The 15,656-nt window shown below is 47.6% G+C and overlaps 1 protein-coding gene across 1 annotated transcript in view; it reads right to left on the bottom strand.

Moving 5' to 3' along the window:
* Positions 1-3,413: 3,413 nt before the first annotated feature.
* CELF6 (CUGBP Elav-like family member 6) overlaps positions 3,414-15,656 on the bottom strand; it is a 30,024-nt gene continuing 17,781 nt past the window's right edge. The window contains exons 4-13 of the mRNA XM_047074424.1: positions 7,142-7,270; positions 6,964-7,043; positions 6,653-6,796; positions 6,397-6,529; positions 6,165-6,314; positions 5,925-5,987; positions 5,607-5,687; positions 5,377-5,520; positions 4,582-4,737; positions 3,414-3,723 (exon numbers count right to left, since the gene is read on the bottom strand). Coding sequence (XP_046930380.1) covers positions 4,610-4,737; positions 5,377-5,520; positions 5,607-5,687; positions 5,925-5,987; positions 6,165-6,314; positions 6,397-6,529; positions 6,653-6,796; positions 6,964-7,043; positions 7,142-7,270 — 1,052 coding nt within the window. The 3' untranslated portion in view covers positions 3,414-3,723; positions 4,582-4,609. The remainder of the gene's footprint in view (positions 3,724-4,581; positions 4,738-5,376; positions 5,521-5,606; positions 5,688-5,924; positions 5,988-6,164; positions 6,315-6,396; positions 6,530-6,652; positions 6,797-6,963; positions 7,044-7,141; positions 7,271-15,656) is intronic.

Genomic DNA, 15,656 nt, shown 5'->3' with positions numbered 1-15,656 from the left:
AGGAATGCTTCAGTTCCAGAAGGAGCATCCTCCGAGGGATTTCCATAAAGGACAATGGATACTAGGAGATATTTCACAGTGGAAACGGCTAAGAGCAATCAGTTTTGTTAACCATGAAACTCATTCCACTGTCCAGAAAGATGTAATATATGCTATAGGTTAGTGACCATTGTTTTTTTCTTCTCCCCTATTCCAGATGGAAGTTTTCCTTTCTTTCTTAAAAAAAAAAAAAAAGTTATCCTGTTTCCCTCTCCCATTTCTTTTTTAAATAAATGTTTATTTATTTTTGAGAGAGAGCATGGGGGAAGGGGCCGAGAGAGGGGGACAGAGTTTTCGAAGTGGGCTCTGCACTGACAGCAGAGAGCCCAATGCAGGGCTTGAACTCACGAACCAAGAGATCATGACCTGAGCTGAAGTCATGACTCGAGTCATGATGCTTAACCAACTGAGCCACCCAGGTGCCCCTCCCTCTCCCATTTCATATTGGTTATGCACTAGAAGCTAAATTGGTCTTTTAGCCATAGTTTGAAAAATCATAAGTGACATCCAGACCTGATAAAGAATTGCACATCACAAAGGGACACTGGACTGAGGGTTCGGTAAAGCAATTGGACATGATTCTGTTTTGTCTCCCATTTGTGTTGGGCCCGGGATTGTTTCATTGTGGGGCAGGCACATTTTTAAAATTATGTTTGTCAAGAAAAATATAGGTGGATGCTGAGCACTAAAGGGGTGGAATATAGTGGATGCATATTGTTTATCTGCCCATCATTCCTTCCTTTGGGCACCCATTTCTCCCTGCCACATAATCCTGGTGAGGCTGTCACTTATGGTGGCCTATTCTTCCACCCTAGAGGCAGGCACATGTCCATTCTGGCCAAAGTCCTCCCTAGGACATTTGAGTTAGAACTAGTGAGGCCAACATATAAAGGGAAGCAGAGCCAAGAGATGGAGACGTCATCAATTGAACCCCTTAGATCTAGTCATGCATGAAGGCAAATGCATCCTTTGGTTTATCAATTGTTTGAGGTTTGAGTGGGGGTTTTGACACTCACAACTGGAAGAGTCCAGACTAATACATGCACACACAACAGAGACACAAACACCATGTTGTTCAAACTCATTGGATATTGTACAAGTCTTCCGTGATCTAATAGGGGTCAGCAAACTTGTTGTCTAAAGGACCAGATAGATATTTTAGGCTTTATGGGGCACATATGGTCTCTGTCTCATATTCATTTTTTGTTTTATTTTTACAACCCTTTAAAAAATGTAAAACTCTTGCTAGTTTGTGGACATACAAAAGCAGGTTGCAGGCCAGATTTACTCACTGGCCACAGTTTGCCAACCCCTGCCAGACCTCTGCAGCGTTGGCACACGGTCTGCTAGTTCTTAACCATGAAGCAAGATAGTTTAAGTGCCATTTTGGTCCAAGCATCTTGATATGACTCGGTAGTGAGTTAAGGTTCAGGACAGAGATAGGAATGAGAAAAGGCTCTTGTCTCAGTGCCCCCTGTCTGCCACATAATGGGCACCGAATACATGGTAATCATTATCGTTTCTTGGTAATAAAAATAATTTATCAAAAAGAAGCAGCTGTCCTAACAGCTTTGTTCAAATGTCCATGCATCCTTGAAGACCCTTCTCTCTCTCATGTCCTTTAGGAAACCTTTCTCTGACCTCCCTTCCCCATCAATACTCTACTGACCTCCCCCTCCCTGAATCACATACTCTACTGCTTGTGATTACACACCCTGTGTGGTCTGTCTTTCCCACTAGCTCTGAGCACTTATAACATGCCTGAGCCCTAGCTCCTAGCACAGTGCTTAGCCCCTAGCACGGAAGGGCTCCATGCCGCCATTTGAATATCTGTTTGAAGGTGCAGGTGCTCTATATGTCCACCTCTGTCCAGGGTGATCAGTCTATGTGTCAGTGTTGTGCTCGTGTAGCGATGCCCTCAACACTGGTTCCTCTCCCAATGGGAAATTATTTGTTAATATACACTGCACCTTACCTGGTAATGTTATTACCATACCTGTTATTCATCCCATTCACTCCAAAAATGAGTCAAAGACAGAGGAACAGGTGGGAACAAGTTTTCTTAGATTCTGTTATGAAGGAGGAACCCTCCAACCCCACCCCCCCCACACACCCTTTCCTGTCTGATGTAATATCAGATCAGAGGCCTCCAGCCTCAGCCACATCTGGGGATCAGAGGGCCCACCACACGGCTGGGGCCCCAGACCAGTTTGTCCCATGTCTATGAGGTGGAGGGGAAATGATCCTCCTGGGAAAAATATGTGCAGGGCCCTGCAGGCCCAGGACAGGCTGACCAAGGCAAGGTGAGTCATGGTGTTCTAGGCTGAATCTTTTGCCCATCTCACAGAAGCAGGCAGAAAGCACCACCGTTGATCAGCTTTATATGGCACCCACTGAATACAACAGATAGACAAAGACAGACAGACAGAGCACACACCACTTCTAAGCTGAACACTGCTCACCATCTAGAAGCACCTTGGATAAGCACATGTGAGACACTCTTGCATAGGAAAGATGTACTTTTTAAAGGAATGAAGAAGTATTTTGGCAAAACATCTACTTCCCTCCCAGGTCCTGGGTAAAGAGGGACCTCTAAATTCTGAAGCTTCTACATATTGAAAATTATCCCCTTCTCAATGGCAGTATATACAGTAGCAAACCTTCCAAGTCTGTTGTCACAGCCCTCTACATATATCCTGAATCTACTTTACAGGTGGGCAAACATAGACTTGGAGACAGAAGGTGGCCTGGAACAAGGGGACACTGGGGCTGACTTAAGGTGAGGGGAAACAGGAGGTGTCTCGGCTCAGCCAAAGGCAGGGCCTCTGTCTATCTGGATGGGGAAGGGAAAGGCTGGGGTGGTTAAAACTCCCTCTCTTCCTGTCTGGGGAAGCAGTGGTTCCACAGGAAAGGCCTTCAAGAAGGACACTCCTGCTGGCTAGAGGGCCTCTCAGGGTGGCAAAGGCCAGGACAGGCCAGAGCTCCTCCTGGAGCTCTTCAGAGATGCTCTCTGAGTTTGGGGATTATGGGTTCCCTGCTTCTATAACTCTTTTTGTTACCTGCATGGGAGCTAGACCTTAAGTCCTTGATTATTTTAAAAAGGCAAGGTGGGGGGGGACAATTTAAGAGGGAATGAGACACAGAACAATCTTTCCACAGCCTCCCTCTGCCTGGGCTGAGGCTTTCAAGGGTCTCCTTCACCCTGTCTCCTAGGGATATTTAAAGGCAGCTTGTATGAGACTCTATACTGTCTTTTTGTTTCTCTTGTGTTTTTTTCTTTTGTTTTTGTTTTTGTTTTTTTTTTGTTTCTTTGTTTTAATTTATATAGATATATATATTCTTTAAAAAAAAGCAATAGTCCTTTGGTCCCTAAACTCTAAGGAATGATATGATTTTGAAAGAAGTAAATCTGGGCTTCCCTTGCGGAGAAGCCCTTGGCACCCCCAAGGTCCTCTGCTGGTTCCCCTAGACAGTCAATCCTCAGCCAGCCCCAGCTGCCTTGCCAGCCTGCGCTCTGTGCCACAGGCACAGGACAACCCACTTGATGAAAACAATCCTTAACGTGGCCTGAGCCCCAGGCGCCAGCCTTGGGTCCGATCCACCTCCATCCATGGCTGCTCCTTCGGGAAGGGCTGCTCAAGCATTTCTGTGCTTTTCCTTTCCTTTCTTCTCACTCTTCAGTTTCTGTCGTTGGGTATTGGTTGATAAGGAGAGAGGAAAAAGAAAATATAAAGAGGCAAAAATCACTCTGGAGGGCAAGACAGGAGGGAGCCGCCTGCCCCAGCAGTGACGTCTCAGGTGAGTGAGTGGACCTCTTTTCCCAGGGGTAGAGCTGCCGCAGGCTCAAGGCAGCAACCTGATCCACTGAAGTGCCCTTGGATCCTCCTGGGAAGATGACTCCAGCCCCACACCCTCTCCAAAGAGCTCCCTGGGATAGCGCAAGTGAGGCAGGGCCACATGGACCTTCTGAGACAGCAAGTCTCTGGAAGGCGCAGGCAGCTGGCCCTGCCAGAAACCTAAGGGGCTTGTCATCTCTCTCCCCATCACCCACCAGGCCCTGTGGATCCTGCTTCTTTAGCTTATCTGCTTCTCTCCTCATCTCCATGTTCTCTGCCATTATCCCAGTCTCCTGCATCTTATCCCTTCTTTGCTTAACTCCCCAGTGCCCAGACTTGTGACCCTTCACAACTTTTCTAGTCTCATCCTCCACCTGCCCTGCCCTCCCCACATACAACTTCTCTACTCCCATGGCCCCCTGTGGCTCTCCCTGCAGTAGAACTACTAATGGTAGTTCTACTAATCTAATGGTTAGATCTTGCCATAACTGTCTCTCCCAGACTATGGAGACAGGAAGTTGTCTAATTCATCTCCATCCTTGGAGAAACATCAAAGTCTCCAGCTGAGGATTCCTCCTTCGCTTCTGGCTCTTCTCTCCCAGACTCTTTCAGAGGTGGGTGCTCCTGACATCTCAAAAGGAACATCAAAGCGGACAGGGCCTCCATCACTCAGGCCCCATCTGCCTGGGGTCCACCAAGGACTCACCTTTCTGTGGCTGGTCAGTGAGAGAAGATCAGTAAGGCCGATTGGCATCCTTGGGCCTCTTTAGCTGGACTTTGAGCCTCTTCATGCCAATTTGAAAGCCATTCATGGCCTGAATAGCTGTCTGGGCACTGGTTGGATTGTCAAAGCTAACAAACCCTGGGGAGCGGGAGCGGGGGCGTGGGCAGAGAGGTCAGCTGGGAACTCTGCCTGGCAGGGTCCCTTCTCTCTGACAAGCCCCGTCTGTCCCTGTCCCCTCCGGCCAGTCCCATCAAAACATATACCCCCCACCCTCCATTGTTTGCATGTGCTTATGCACACATCGATACACACTCATACTTACATAGGCAAATGGCCTAAGTTTCCTAAAGGTATAATTCTTGGAAGGACAGGAAGAAATTCTGAGTGTGTTGGCAATGGGGAGTGTGCGGCTTGGGGGATTTCCTTGTCTTTCCCTGACATGGGTTAATTCTCTGCCTCTACCGCTCCCATTCTAGTCCTCTAAACTGTAGCTGGGGCTGGAGGGGATCTCTGGCCCCAGACTATATTCTTCCTGCCCTGCTAGACTCTAAAGCCTGACCTGGTCGAACATCTTCCAGACACCTGACTTTCTCAGGTGAACCTGAAATGGCCTTGTTCCGGTCTGAGCTTACTACTGTGAGGCTTTCTGGTATGTGAGCCTGCTTTTGTGCCATATGATTCTCTGGGAGTCATTGACTTATGGAGGGATAAGCCTAGGGTCTGCACTGAATCTCGAAGTTATGAGTGGGAGAGGCCCATGGATGGGGCTCAGCTCACCGAAACATTTGCTCTGGTTGGTGGCTCGGTCCACAAAGACTTTGGCAGAGACAACAGCTCCAAAGGGCAGGAATGTTTGTATGAGTTCTGCATCACCAAACTCCTGAGGCAGGTGATAGATGAAGAGGTTACAGCCTTCGGGGCCTGCAGGAACAGCAGCACGCTGGTTCAGAGGAGGGACCCTGAGTCCAGCCCCACCGCACCCTGATCTCCAGCCCCCTGTCTCTCACCTTCTCTTTGTTGCTGGGGCAGGGCTGAAGACTGCTGGGGAAAAGCTGTGCTCACTGGGGCATAAGCCGATGGATAGGCTGCTGGAGACAGAAGTGGGAGTGGGCAGTGACCCCATCTGCCTGGCCATCTTTGACCAATTCAGCCCAGCTCAGGTAACCCTACCCCTAGAGAGGTTGTTCTGGGCCCAGGGATGGGGGGATGGGAGGGTTGACTCCTCAGGAGAGATCCTCCCCCCGCCCTCCCCTCCCCCCCAAGTTTCCCTATTCCTTTCTGGGGCCCTTCAAACCCCCCCCAGGCCGCGTAGCGCCAAGTGAAACCTGCGTAGTGGTGCATCCCAGCGTAGGCCTGCTGCAGGGGGTCAGCCACGCCGGGGCTCTGGGCTGGGGAGAGAGGGGAGCGAGGCCCACGGTGAAGGTGGGCGGGTGGGGAGGTGGAGGGATGTTGTGATAGGCAGCAGGGAAGGAGGAGTCCCTTCCCAGGGCGGTTGCTCCCCCCTACCCCCTGCTCCCCGCTCCCCACTCCTTTTCCGGGAGATTTGGGCGGAGCGGAGGGCCCACCTGGGTAAGGGGAGAGCCCGTTATTGTAGAGAGTGTCAGAGCCCGGCTGCCCGTTGGTCTGGGGAGTCAGGGGGCCGAATCCATTAACCCCGATGGGTGCTGGCAGACCGGGAAGCGAGCCAGGGCCGCCGCCCGGCGGGGAACTGGCTGCTGGAGGCGAGGAGGTCGGAGAGTCAGGCCACAGCCCTGCGGGGCCGGGTCCCAGCCGCCGCCCCGCCCCTGCGCGCAGTACCTGCCGCGGGCAACAGCGGCGCGGCTACCAGGCTGAAGGCCGCCACGTGCTGCATCTGGGCCGCCACTGCGGCCACGGGGCCTAGGCCCGGGCCCTGTGCCGCCGCCAGCAGGGCCGCCTGGTGCTGCAGGATCTTTGGGAGGGAAGAAGGGCGGGTGTGGAGGACCCAGCGGCGGGCAGCTGCCCTGGCTCCCGACCTCCAGCCTGGTCCAGCCGCCCACCCGCCCTTCCGTGAGCTCCGGGGCCAGGCACATACCGCGGTGGTGTAGGCTCCACACGCCCCCAGAGGCAGCGGTGCCGGGTGGAAGGCCCCCAGCTGGCCCGCCATCTGCTGCATCCGCCGCAGCGCGCGCTCCCTGTCCGTGTCCGCCAGCTTGACCACGAGGCTGGACGAGGCTCCCTGGGTAGGGCAGGGGAGGCCGCCGTGACCAGTCCAGACCCCAGCCCCGGCCCTAGGCCAAGCGCTTTGCCCATTAGGCCTTTTGTTGGGGGCACCGATCGCATGTGGGGAGAAGCCCGTCCCCACCCCCACTGGCCTCACCCAGGGCCCCGGGAGCCCGCCCTCACCGCCATGGTCCGGCTGCCATGCAGACTCTGGATAGCTGCCTGAGCTTCCCCCTGACTCCCGAACTTCACAAAGGCACAGCCTGGGGCAGAATAGAAGGATTGGTGGCTCAGACCACAGGGGCCAAAGGGTCATGCGGCCCAGAATGAGGCAGGAAATCCCAGGGTCAGCTCAAGTCACCTTTACTGGTACCATCAGGGCTCCGCAAGACGGTGCACTCCTCGATATGGCCAAAGGGCTGGAACAGGCGCCTGACGTCCTCCTCACCCTGCTGCTTCCCCAGCATTCCCACAAACAGCTTTCGGTCCTCTGGGGACAAATCCAGGAGTGACCTGGAGACCCTAAGTCCTCTTGGACTCCCCAGAGTAGCCAGAGGAGCTTAAAAAGGTAGTTCACCACAGCCCAGCTCTGGGAAGAGGTATAGGGAGTGAGAATGCCCTGGGGCTACAAGGTTGGGTTTCTTTGAGGGGAAGGATGATCTATAGACAGATCTAGAGGAAAAGAACTTAACCCAAATACACCATGAAAACTCAGGTCGTGGGAAAAAACAAGAAAGACTGCTTGCTGCTCTTGTGGAAAGTGATTTGGTTGATCTCTTTGGTTTGGTAAAGCCCTATATACATCTTTTAAATTTTTTTTTTTTCAACGTTTATTTATTTTTGGGACAGAGAGAGACAGAGCATGAATGGGGGAGGGGCAGAGGGAGAGGGAGACACAGAATGGGAAACAGGCTCCAGGCTCTGAGCTGTCAGCCCAGAGCCTGACGCGGGGCTCGAACTCACGGACCGCGAGATCGTGACCTGGCTGAAGTCGGACGCTTAACCGACTGCGCCACCCAGGCGCCCCTATACATCTTTTATATGTTTGGCCTTTCTGTTGTTAGAGTCCAAGAAAGGCTATTTTGGACCATTTCAGCCTTATTCAGGGAGGGGGTCCTCAAAGAAGGCCTTTGTATTCAGACTGGATTTGGAGAAGAGAAGTTCACCTTTGCTAGTCAGCCTGATGGCAGTGCTATCAATGCCCCTTCCTGTGCAAACCAGGGAGGGTTCTGGGCAAAAAACAAAAAACAAAAAACAAAACAAAACAAAAACAGCACAGAAAACCTTTGTCTCATTGTACTACCTCATCCCCAGATATTGAACACTGGAATGATGAATCTCCAAGTCTGGCACCAAACTCAACTCGGGTGCCCAAAGGTTGAAAGAGAGCAGGAAGCTTGGGTTCCTGAGCCTCCAACATTAGCATTTCCCCCCCTACACTTGCCAAACCCTTGACCCCTTTCCTTAACTCCCAGCTCAACCAACTTATTCCCTCGTTGAGCTTCCAAGGCCCTCATTGAGCCCCATTGCCTCCTTTCTGCCTTCCCTGATTCTCTTGCCCTGATCCTTCCTCAGGTGTCCATGCTAAGAAGAACAGTTCTTTCTGCCTGTAGAACTTGGATGACCACTTGAGAACAAGTCATATCCCTCCCTGTCTTCACTCTTCCTCTGGGAGTAGAGATGCCAGGAAAGGGACTGCAACTTTGCGTGTGTTCCTTGGAGCTGTGGCTGGAAACCAGGGCTCATCTGCACATCTAGCAAGTCAGGTCTCAGCAGCACCGTCCAGGAGCCCAGGGTAGAGGGGCCCAGCCCACAAGGCCTACTGTCAAAGCCCTGTCCTTTCTGCACCAACAAAAATCTCTGCAATAGGATGCGGCTTCATGTAGGCAACATACATTGACAGAGAAGGAATGGGTGAGATTCTGCCTTCAGGCTTCACCTTCAGATCCTAGAGCCCAAGAAAACCCATCCCACACTCCTTTACTCCTTGACAAGTTTGGCTAGGCCACTGGGGATCCCTGGGTCCTGAGTGCAAGGGAGACAATGCTGGTGAGAGTCATAGACTGAAGCCTGGGTGGCAATGAAAAGGAAGAATAGACTCCCTGAAGTTAGTGGAGTGAATCTCCAGCAGGGTTATCTGTGTGTCCACATTTTACCTGGATGGTGTGGGGTTCAGCCTAGGCTGTCCTGGGAGTCTAAGGGGTCTATCAATTCTGTGTCTGTGTGGAAGGTGGGGGCTGTGGTTTACATGGGACAGGCAGAACGTGTTTCAGCAGAATCCTGCCCCCTCTCCAGAGGGTTGCTGCCCATTGATCCCAAGGGGGAAGGGATATACAGTGTACTGTGGCTGGAATCCTAGAGGAAGCGCTGGCCTTCTGTGGTGAGAGTACAATCTGATGAGTGTGCTTCACTTCTGGGAGTGTTAGCCACAGAAGAGTGCTTTTGGAACAGATCACTGGTTTCTTTCTTTTTTTTCTTTTAGAAAAAGCTGTGGAATATGCTGTTCTAACAAAACAGCATGAAGCTCAAAATGTAAGAGACAACTGCTCTGACTGAAACCAAAAAAGTGGGGGTGGGGATGGGGGGGGCTGAAGTTCCTCTTGCTTCATCTTCTAGAACCCCCTAAATGGGACTCCAAGGAAAGTCCTTTAAAAACCACTGACCTAAAAGATAACAAACAGAGTTCCATACGGTGTATGAAGAGGGATCTGAGATCATCCTTTCCAGGAAACCAAGAAGACCAGAAAAGGTCTTTCACGAATTGCTTGATCAGTCTGCTGGTGGCTTTGCCTTGATGTCGGAAGACAGGCCCTGTTTGCTCAGGGAATCACACCCCAGAAAACTGTGTCATCGTTCTGAGCTATGATACTAAAGTATGCCCATATGTCTGTCAGAAGTCCAGGGGACGCTTAGAGAAGATCCTACGGCCTCGAGTCCCAAGGCTTAAAGAGGGCTTCATGATGCCCTAATTTGTAGTGCAGCTGCATCATTGGGTAGGGCCTGCAAGATGGTGATGGCACCTAGGTAAGATGTTATACCACATGGACCAGCATCCAGGTGTAGCCCTAGGTAGGAAGAGAAAAGTCAAGGCTGAGATGGAGCCCCCAAGACAACAAACAGGATTGTGTAGACAGTGGCCTGATCCTTTATCTGCTCTTCCTCTCGTTGCTCTTTTCTGCTGATGGTGGTCAGTTCAAGCTCATGACACAGACCATGAAATTCTCTGATCCTTCTTTTCCAGTGCCAAGTCAAGAATTTCAATTTCCACGAGAGGGCACTGACCCTATGGTTCTGGCCTACTGGGCTCTACAGAATTTGAAATTGAAATGAAGCTGGGGTACAGGCTGGGCTGTTTCACAGGTGTCACTTTGAATCCTGGTATTCCCTTTACCACTTTACGGGGAGCCTGATGATGTTTGACAGGAGGATGATCTAGGTCACAATGACCATGAGTTTCAGGTGATCTTGAAATGGTGGGATAAATTTCTCAGGGACCTGCCAAAGAGAAGTACAGGCTAGGCCTCCTAAGAGTAGCCCAAAATACACAGCCCTGAAGGTTCTGAGGGCTGATTAGTGCCCCCAGAGAGAGATGGTGGTGGGAGTTAGCCCAGGTAATTCAATTTCCTCTAGTTCAAACTCTATCAGTTTGGGAAAGCGAGGGTTCTATAAGACGTGGGTCAGAAATGTCTGGATAAAATCATCCCATGGGCAGTGGGTGGGGCCCCAGCAAGATGGGAATATCAAGGAAGGAGGCTCAACCTTCCCAGAGTGGAAGGAATTGGAAGATAGCATTAGTGTGGAGTTGAGACAGAATTAGATAGACACACAGTTGAATAGCATTACCACATTCTCTTGTTGTCAACTAAGGTGTACTCCTTGGTCTTCTATCAAATGCTTTTTTGAACCCAGATCAAGTTGTTTGGGCCCAGAGGCCCTTCTCCTTAAAGCTGCCTTGTGTAGCTGGCTATACAGGTCAGGGATTCTAATGCAGCAAGTGATGGGCTTTGAGAACCCAGAGTCAGAGTCAGTCCACTCCCTCTTCCTCAAAAAAGGCACCAAGATGCTGTTCAAGAAAGGAGGTTCTGCCTCAAGTTGGCCCAGAGGAATTCCTCAAGGGCCCAAGCTTCTGGCTTCTAGGCCTCTCACACCCACTCACCTTCCTGTTGGTGGGATGTCATGATTGTAGGGACTGTGTGGGAACAAGGTTACAGCATTAAACCACCAAATATATCTTAAAATATATATTAAACCACTAAATATATCTTTAAAATACTGGTCTATCTTTCAATCCAAATTCCAACCCCAGGGGTCTTGCTAGTGGCAGCATTTGGAGCATAGCCTCTCTCCCCTGATGTTCTTAGTGATGACTCCAGCATAAGGAGCCAAGAAAGCCTGGGATAGTCAGTGAAGGAAATACCCAGGGTAAACCAGAATCTTCTGGTCCAACCTTATAAACATCAAGAAGAGTTTTAATTCTACAAAACAAATGTTAGAACTAATAAACAAATTCAGCAATTTGCAGAATACAAAATCAACACAGAATCAGTTGTGTTTTTATACACTAGCAACGAACAATCCAAAAAGAAAATTAAGAAAACAGTTCCATTTATAGTAGCATCAAAAAGAATAAAATACTTAGGAATAAACTTAAACAAGGAGGAAAAAGACTTGTATCCTGAAAACTACAAAATATTGCTGAAAAATTTAAGAAGACACAAATAAATGGAAGACATCTTGTGTTCATGGATTGAAAGACTTAATACTGCTAGATGTCACCACTACCCAAAGAGATCTGCAGATTTAATGTAATTTCTATTAAAGTACTAATGGTATTTTTTGCAGAAATAGAGAAATCCATCCTAAAATTCATATGAAATCTCGAGAAACCTTGAACAGTCAAGACAATCTCAAAAAAGAAGAAAGTTTGAGATCTCACACTTTCTGATTTCAAACTTATTACAAAGCTACAGTAATCAAGCAGTGTGACACTGGCATAAAGACACGCAGACCAATGGAATAGAATAGAGGCCAGAAATAAGCCCTCACATATATGATCAAATGATTTTTGACAAGAGTGCCAGTCTTTTCAACAAATAGTGTTGAGAAAAGTGGATATATACATGCAAAAGAATGACATTGGACCCTTACTTTCACCGTATACAAAAATTAACTGAAAATGAATCAAAGACCTAAGCATGAGTGCTAAAAGTATGACACTGTTAGAAGAAATCAGGGGAAAAACTTCATGACCTTGCATTTGGCAATGATTTCAAAGGTTTTGACACCACACACACAGGCAACAAAAGTAAGAATACATAAACTGAACCACATCAGAATTAAAAACTTCTGTGCATCAAAGTACACACTCAGAGCTACAGAGTAGGAGAAAATATTTGCAAGTCATATATCTGATAAGGGGTTAATATCCAGAATAAGAGCTCCTACAACTCAACAACAACAAAAAACAAATGATCCTATTAAAAAGTGAGCAAAGGGGCTCAGTTGGTTGGGCGTCCGACTTCGGTTTGGGTCATGAGTTTGAGTCCCATGTGGGCTCTGTGCTGACAGCTCAGCGTCTGAATTTGGCTCAGGTCATGATCTTGCGGTTTGTGGGTTCGGGCCTGTGTCAGGCTCTGTGCTGGCAGCTTGGAGCCTGGAGCCTGCTTCAGATTCTGTGTCTCTCTGCCCCTCCCCCACTCACGCTCTGTTTCTCTCTCTCTCTCTCTCTCTCTCGCTCTCTCAAAAATAAACTTTTTTTTTAAATTTTTTTTCAATGTTTATTTATTTTTGGGACAGAGAGAGACAGAGCATGAACGGGGGAGGGGCAGAGAGAGAGGGAGACACAGAATCGGAAACAGGCTCCAGGCTCTGAGCCATCAGCCCAGAGCCCGACGCGGGGCTCGAACTCACGGACCGCGAGATCGTGACCTGGCTGAAGTCGGACGCTTAACCGACTGCGCCACCCAGGCGCCCCATAAATAAACTTTTTAAAAAAGTGAGCAAAGGGCTTAAATAAGCTTGTCTCCAAAGAAGATATACAAATGGCCAGTGAGCATATACAAAAATGCTCAACACAACTGTAAATCCTTAAAGAAGTAAAAATTAAAGCCATAAACCATATCACCTTACACCTATTAGGATGACTAGTTTTGGGGAGAGGGTTGTTTGATTTTTTTAATTAATTAATTTATTTTGAGAGAGCACGCACAAGTGGAGGAGGGGCAGAGAGAGAGAGAGAATCCCAAGCAGACTCTGCTCAGCGGGGGGCCCTATGCAGGGCTCAATCCCACAACCCAGAGATCACAACCTGAGCCCATATCAAGAGTCAGCCACTTAACTGCTTAAGCGAGTGAGCCACCCAGGTGTTCCTAGGAGAAGAAGGAGAAGGTGGAGGAGGAGAGGAAGGAGAAAAGGATAAGAAGAAGGGGGGGGAGGAGGAGTGGGAGGAGAGGAAGGAAAAAATAGCAAGTGTTGGAAAGAATGTGGAGAAATTGAAACTGGGGACTTTGTGCACTGTTGGTAGGAATGTAAAATGGTATAGCCACTATGGAAAACAGTATGGCAGCTCTACCCAAAATTTAAAATAGGATTACCATATGATCCAGCAATACCAGTTTTGAGTGTTATATCAAAAAGAATTGAAAACCAAGTCTCAGAGAGATATTTGTACACTTATGTTCATAGTAGCATTATCCACAAGAGCTAAACATGGAAGTAATCCAAATATCTATCAGCCAATGAATGGATAAAGAAAGTGTGGTGTATATACATGTATATATGTATACACACACACACACACACACACAATGGAATATTATTCAGCGTTTGAAAGGAAGGGAAATCTGACATATGCTACAACATGGATGAACCTTGAAGACATGATGCTAAGTGAAATAGGCCAGCCACAAAAAGACAAATACTGTATGATTTCAGTTAAATGAGATATCTAGAGAAGTCAAATTCATAGAAACAGAAAGTAGAGGATGGTTACAGGGGCTGGAGGGAGTTACTTAATGGGTACAGATTTGGGGTTTTATAAGATGAAGAAATTCTGGAGATGGGTTGCACAACGATGTGAATATACTTAATACAAGTGAACTGTACACTTAAAAATTGTAAAGGTGAATATAAAAGTGGTAAAGGTGATAAAGTTTATGTTATGTCTATTTTACTATAATTTTTTAAAATGAAGAAGGGGCTGGGAAAATAAAATAAGATAAAAAAAACAGAGAGGGATGCAAACCACAAGGGACTCCTAGCTACAGAGAACAAACTGAGGGAGGGGCGCCTGGGTGGCTCAGTTGGTTGAGCCACCAACTTCGGCTCAGGTCACGATCTCACGGTCTGTGAGTTCGAGCCCCGCGTCGGGCTCTGTGCTCACAGCTCAGAGCCTGGAGCCTGCTTCGGATTCTGTGCCTCCCTCTCTCTCTGCCCCTCCCCCACTCATGCTCGCTCTCTCTCTCTCTCTCTCTCTCTCTGTCAAAAATAAATAAACATTAAAAAATTTTTAAAAACCCTGAGGGTTGATGGAGGGAGTTGGGGGGGGGGGATGGCCTAGATGGGTGATGGGCGATGGACATTAACGAGGGCACTTGTGTTGAGCACTGGTATTCCATGTAAGTGATGAATCACTAAATCTGACTCCTGAAACCAATATACACTATATGTTAACTAACTTGAATTTAAATAAAATCTTGGAAGAAAAAAGATGAAGAAGGGCTCTAAGGAGGGCTGAAAAATAGGCACATAGACCAAGAAAGAACAGAGACTCTGTTGTCCCTTAATCCTGATCCAGAAGAACCACACAGTGAGGTAGAAAGGTAGACCAAGCCTGAGAGTCCAGGTTCCTCTGAGAGAGAAGAATCTCAGGATCCAGACTGTATTTTCCTTTGCAGGCTGTATACCTATACCTGAAGGGCTCGTCACCGCCGCTCAGCCATTGCCATGACCTAAAAGTGTTAACAATCAGCTTTGGGTGATCTGTTCTGAGTCAAGCTTAAGGAGAGCACCTCCTTTTACCTTCAGAGGTAGAATTAATGTTAGGAAGTGAAACACTGACTTGAGTAGTCTTAAGCACTACTGTGAATCTTATCCAGTCAGGTCTTCACTGGAAGAATGCCTTTTAGAATTAAGTAAGTATAAGGATCAAAGACAAATATGAGTGTCAGGTGACCAACTGAACAGTTGTTGCTAAGGTGTATATGTGACTTAGGTCAGAGGCTATGTCCCAGTATTATGCAATTCTGAACATTCTAGCTCAATACTTTAATTCAAAGTTCAGTTGTAAAACACTGAATAAAAGAGAATCCTGGATAAAATTAGAAAAATGTGGCCCACCTAGTTAGATAATTATATATACAGTATTTTGTATTCCAAATCCAAATCCAAACAAACCTGTGCAAATACAGGCAGAAATTACTTAATTAATTATAGGATGGTGATAGGAGGGTTGATATGATAACAGATCATTGGCCTTTTCAGTTCACCAAACTTCAAGATTAAAAAAAGAGATGCCTTACTTCAGAGAGCATTTAAGATTTCAAAGTTTCAAAAAACTAAAGTGGAAAGAGTGCATGGATTGATTACTTAACCTATATCTGTACCTCGGGCATCCTGGATACATGAATATTTTGTAGGTTAAAAACAAAAAAACAAAAAAACAAAAAAACAAAAACCTAAGTTGGAGAATGGGACAAGCAAAGTAATCACTATTATGCTTTGTGAATTTATTGATTTTGTTATAAAATTTGAAAGAGATGAAAAAATATACAAGAGTTCAATGATTTTGAAGATTTTGCCTTAGGACTAAAAAATACTTTTCCTGTAAGATTGGTACTTACAACTTAACTTATTTTTTGTGCCTCCATAGCAGAGAT

The sequence above is a fragment of the Lynx rufus genome, unplaced genomic scaffold, assembly GCF_022079265.1.
Source record: "Lynx rufus isolate CCGP_SWC_20201006 ecotype Redwood Valley unplaced genomic scaffold, mLynRuf1.p SCAF_13, whole genome shotgun sequence".
NCBI classification, from domain to species: Eukaryota; Metazoa; Chordata; class Mammalia; order Carnivora; family Felidae; genus Lynx; species Lynx rufus.
This window is presented reverse-complemented; position numbering and strand designations above follow the sequence as displayed.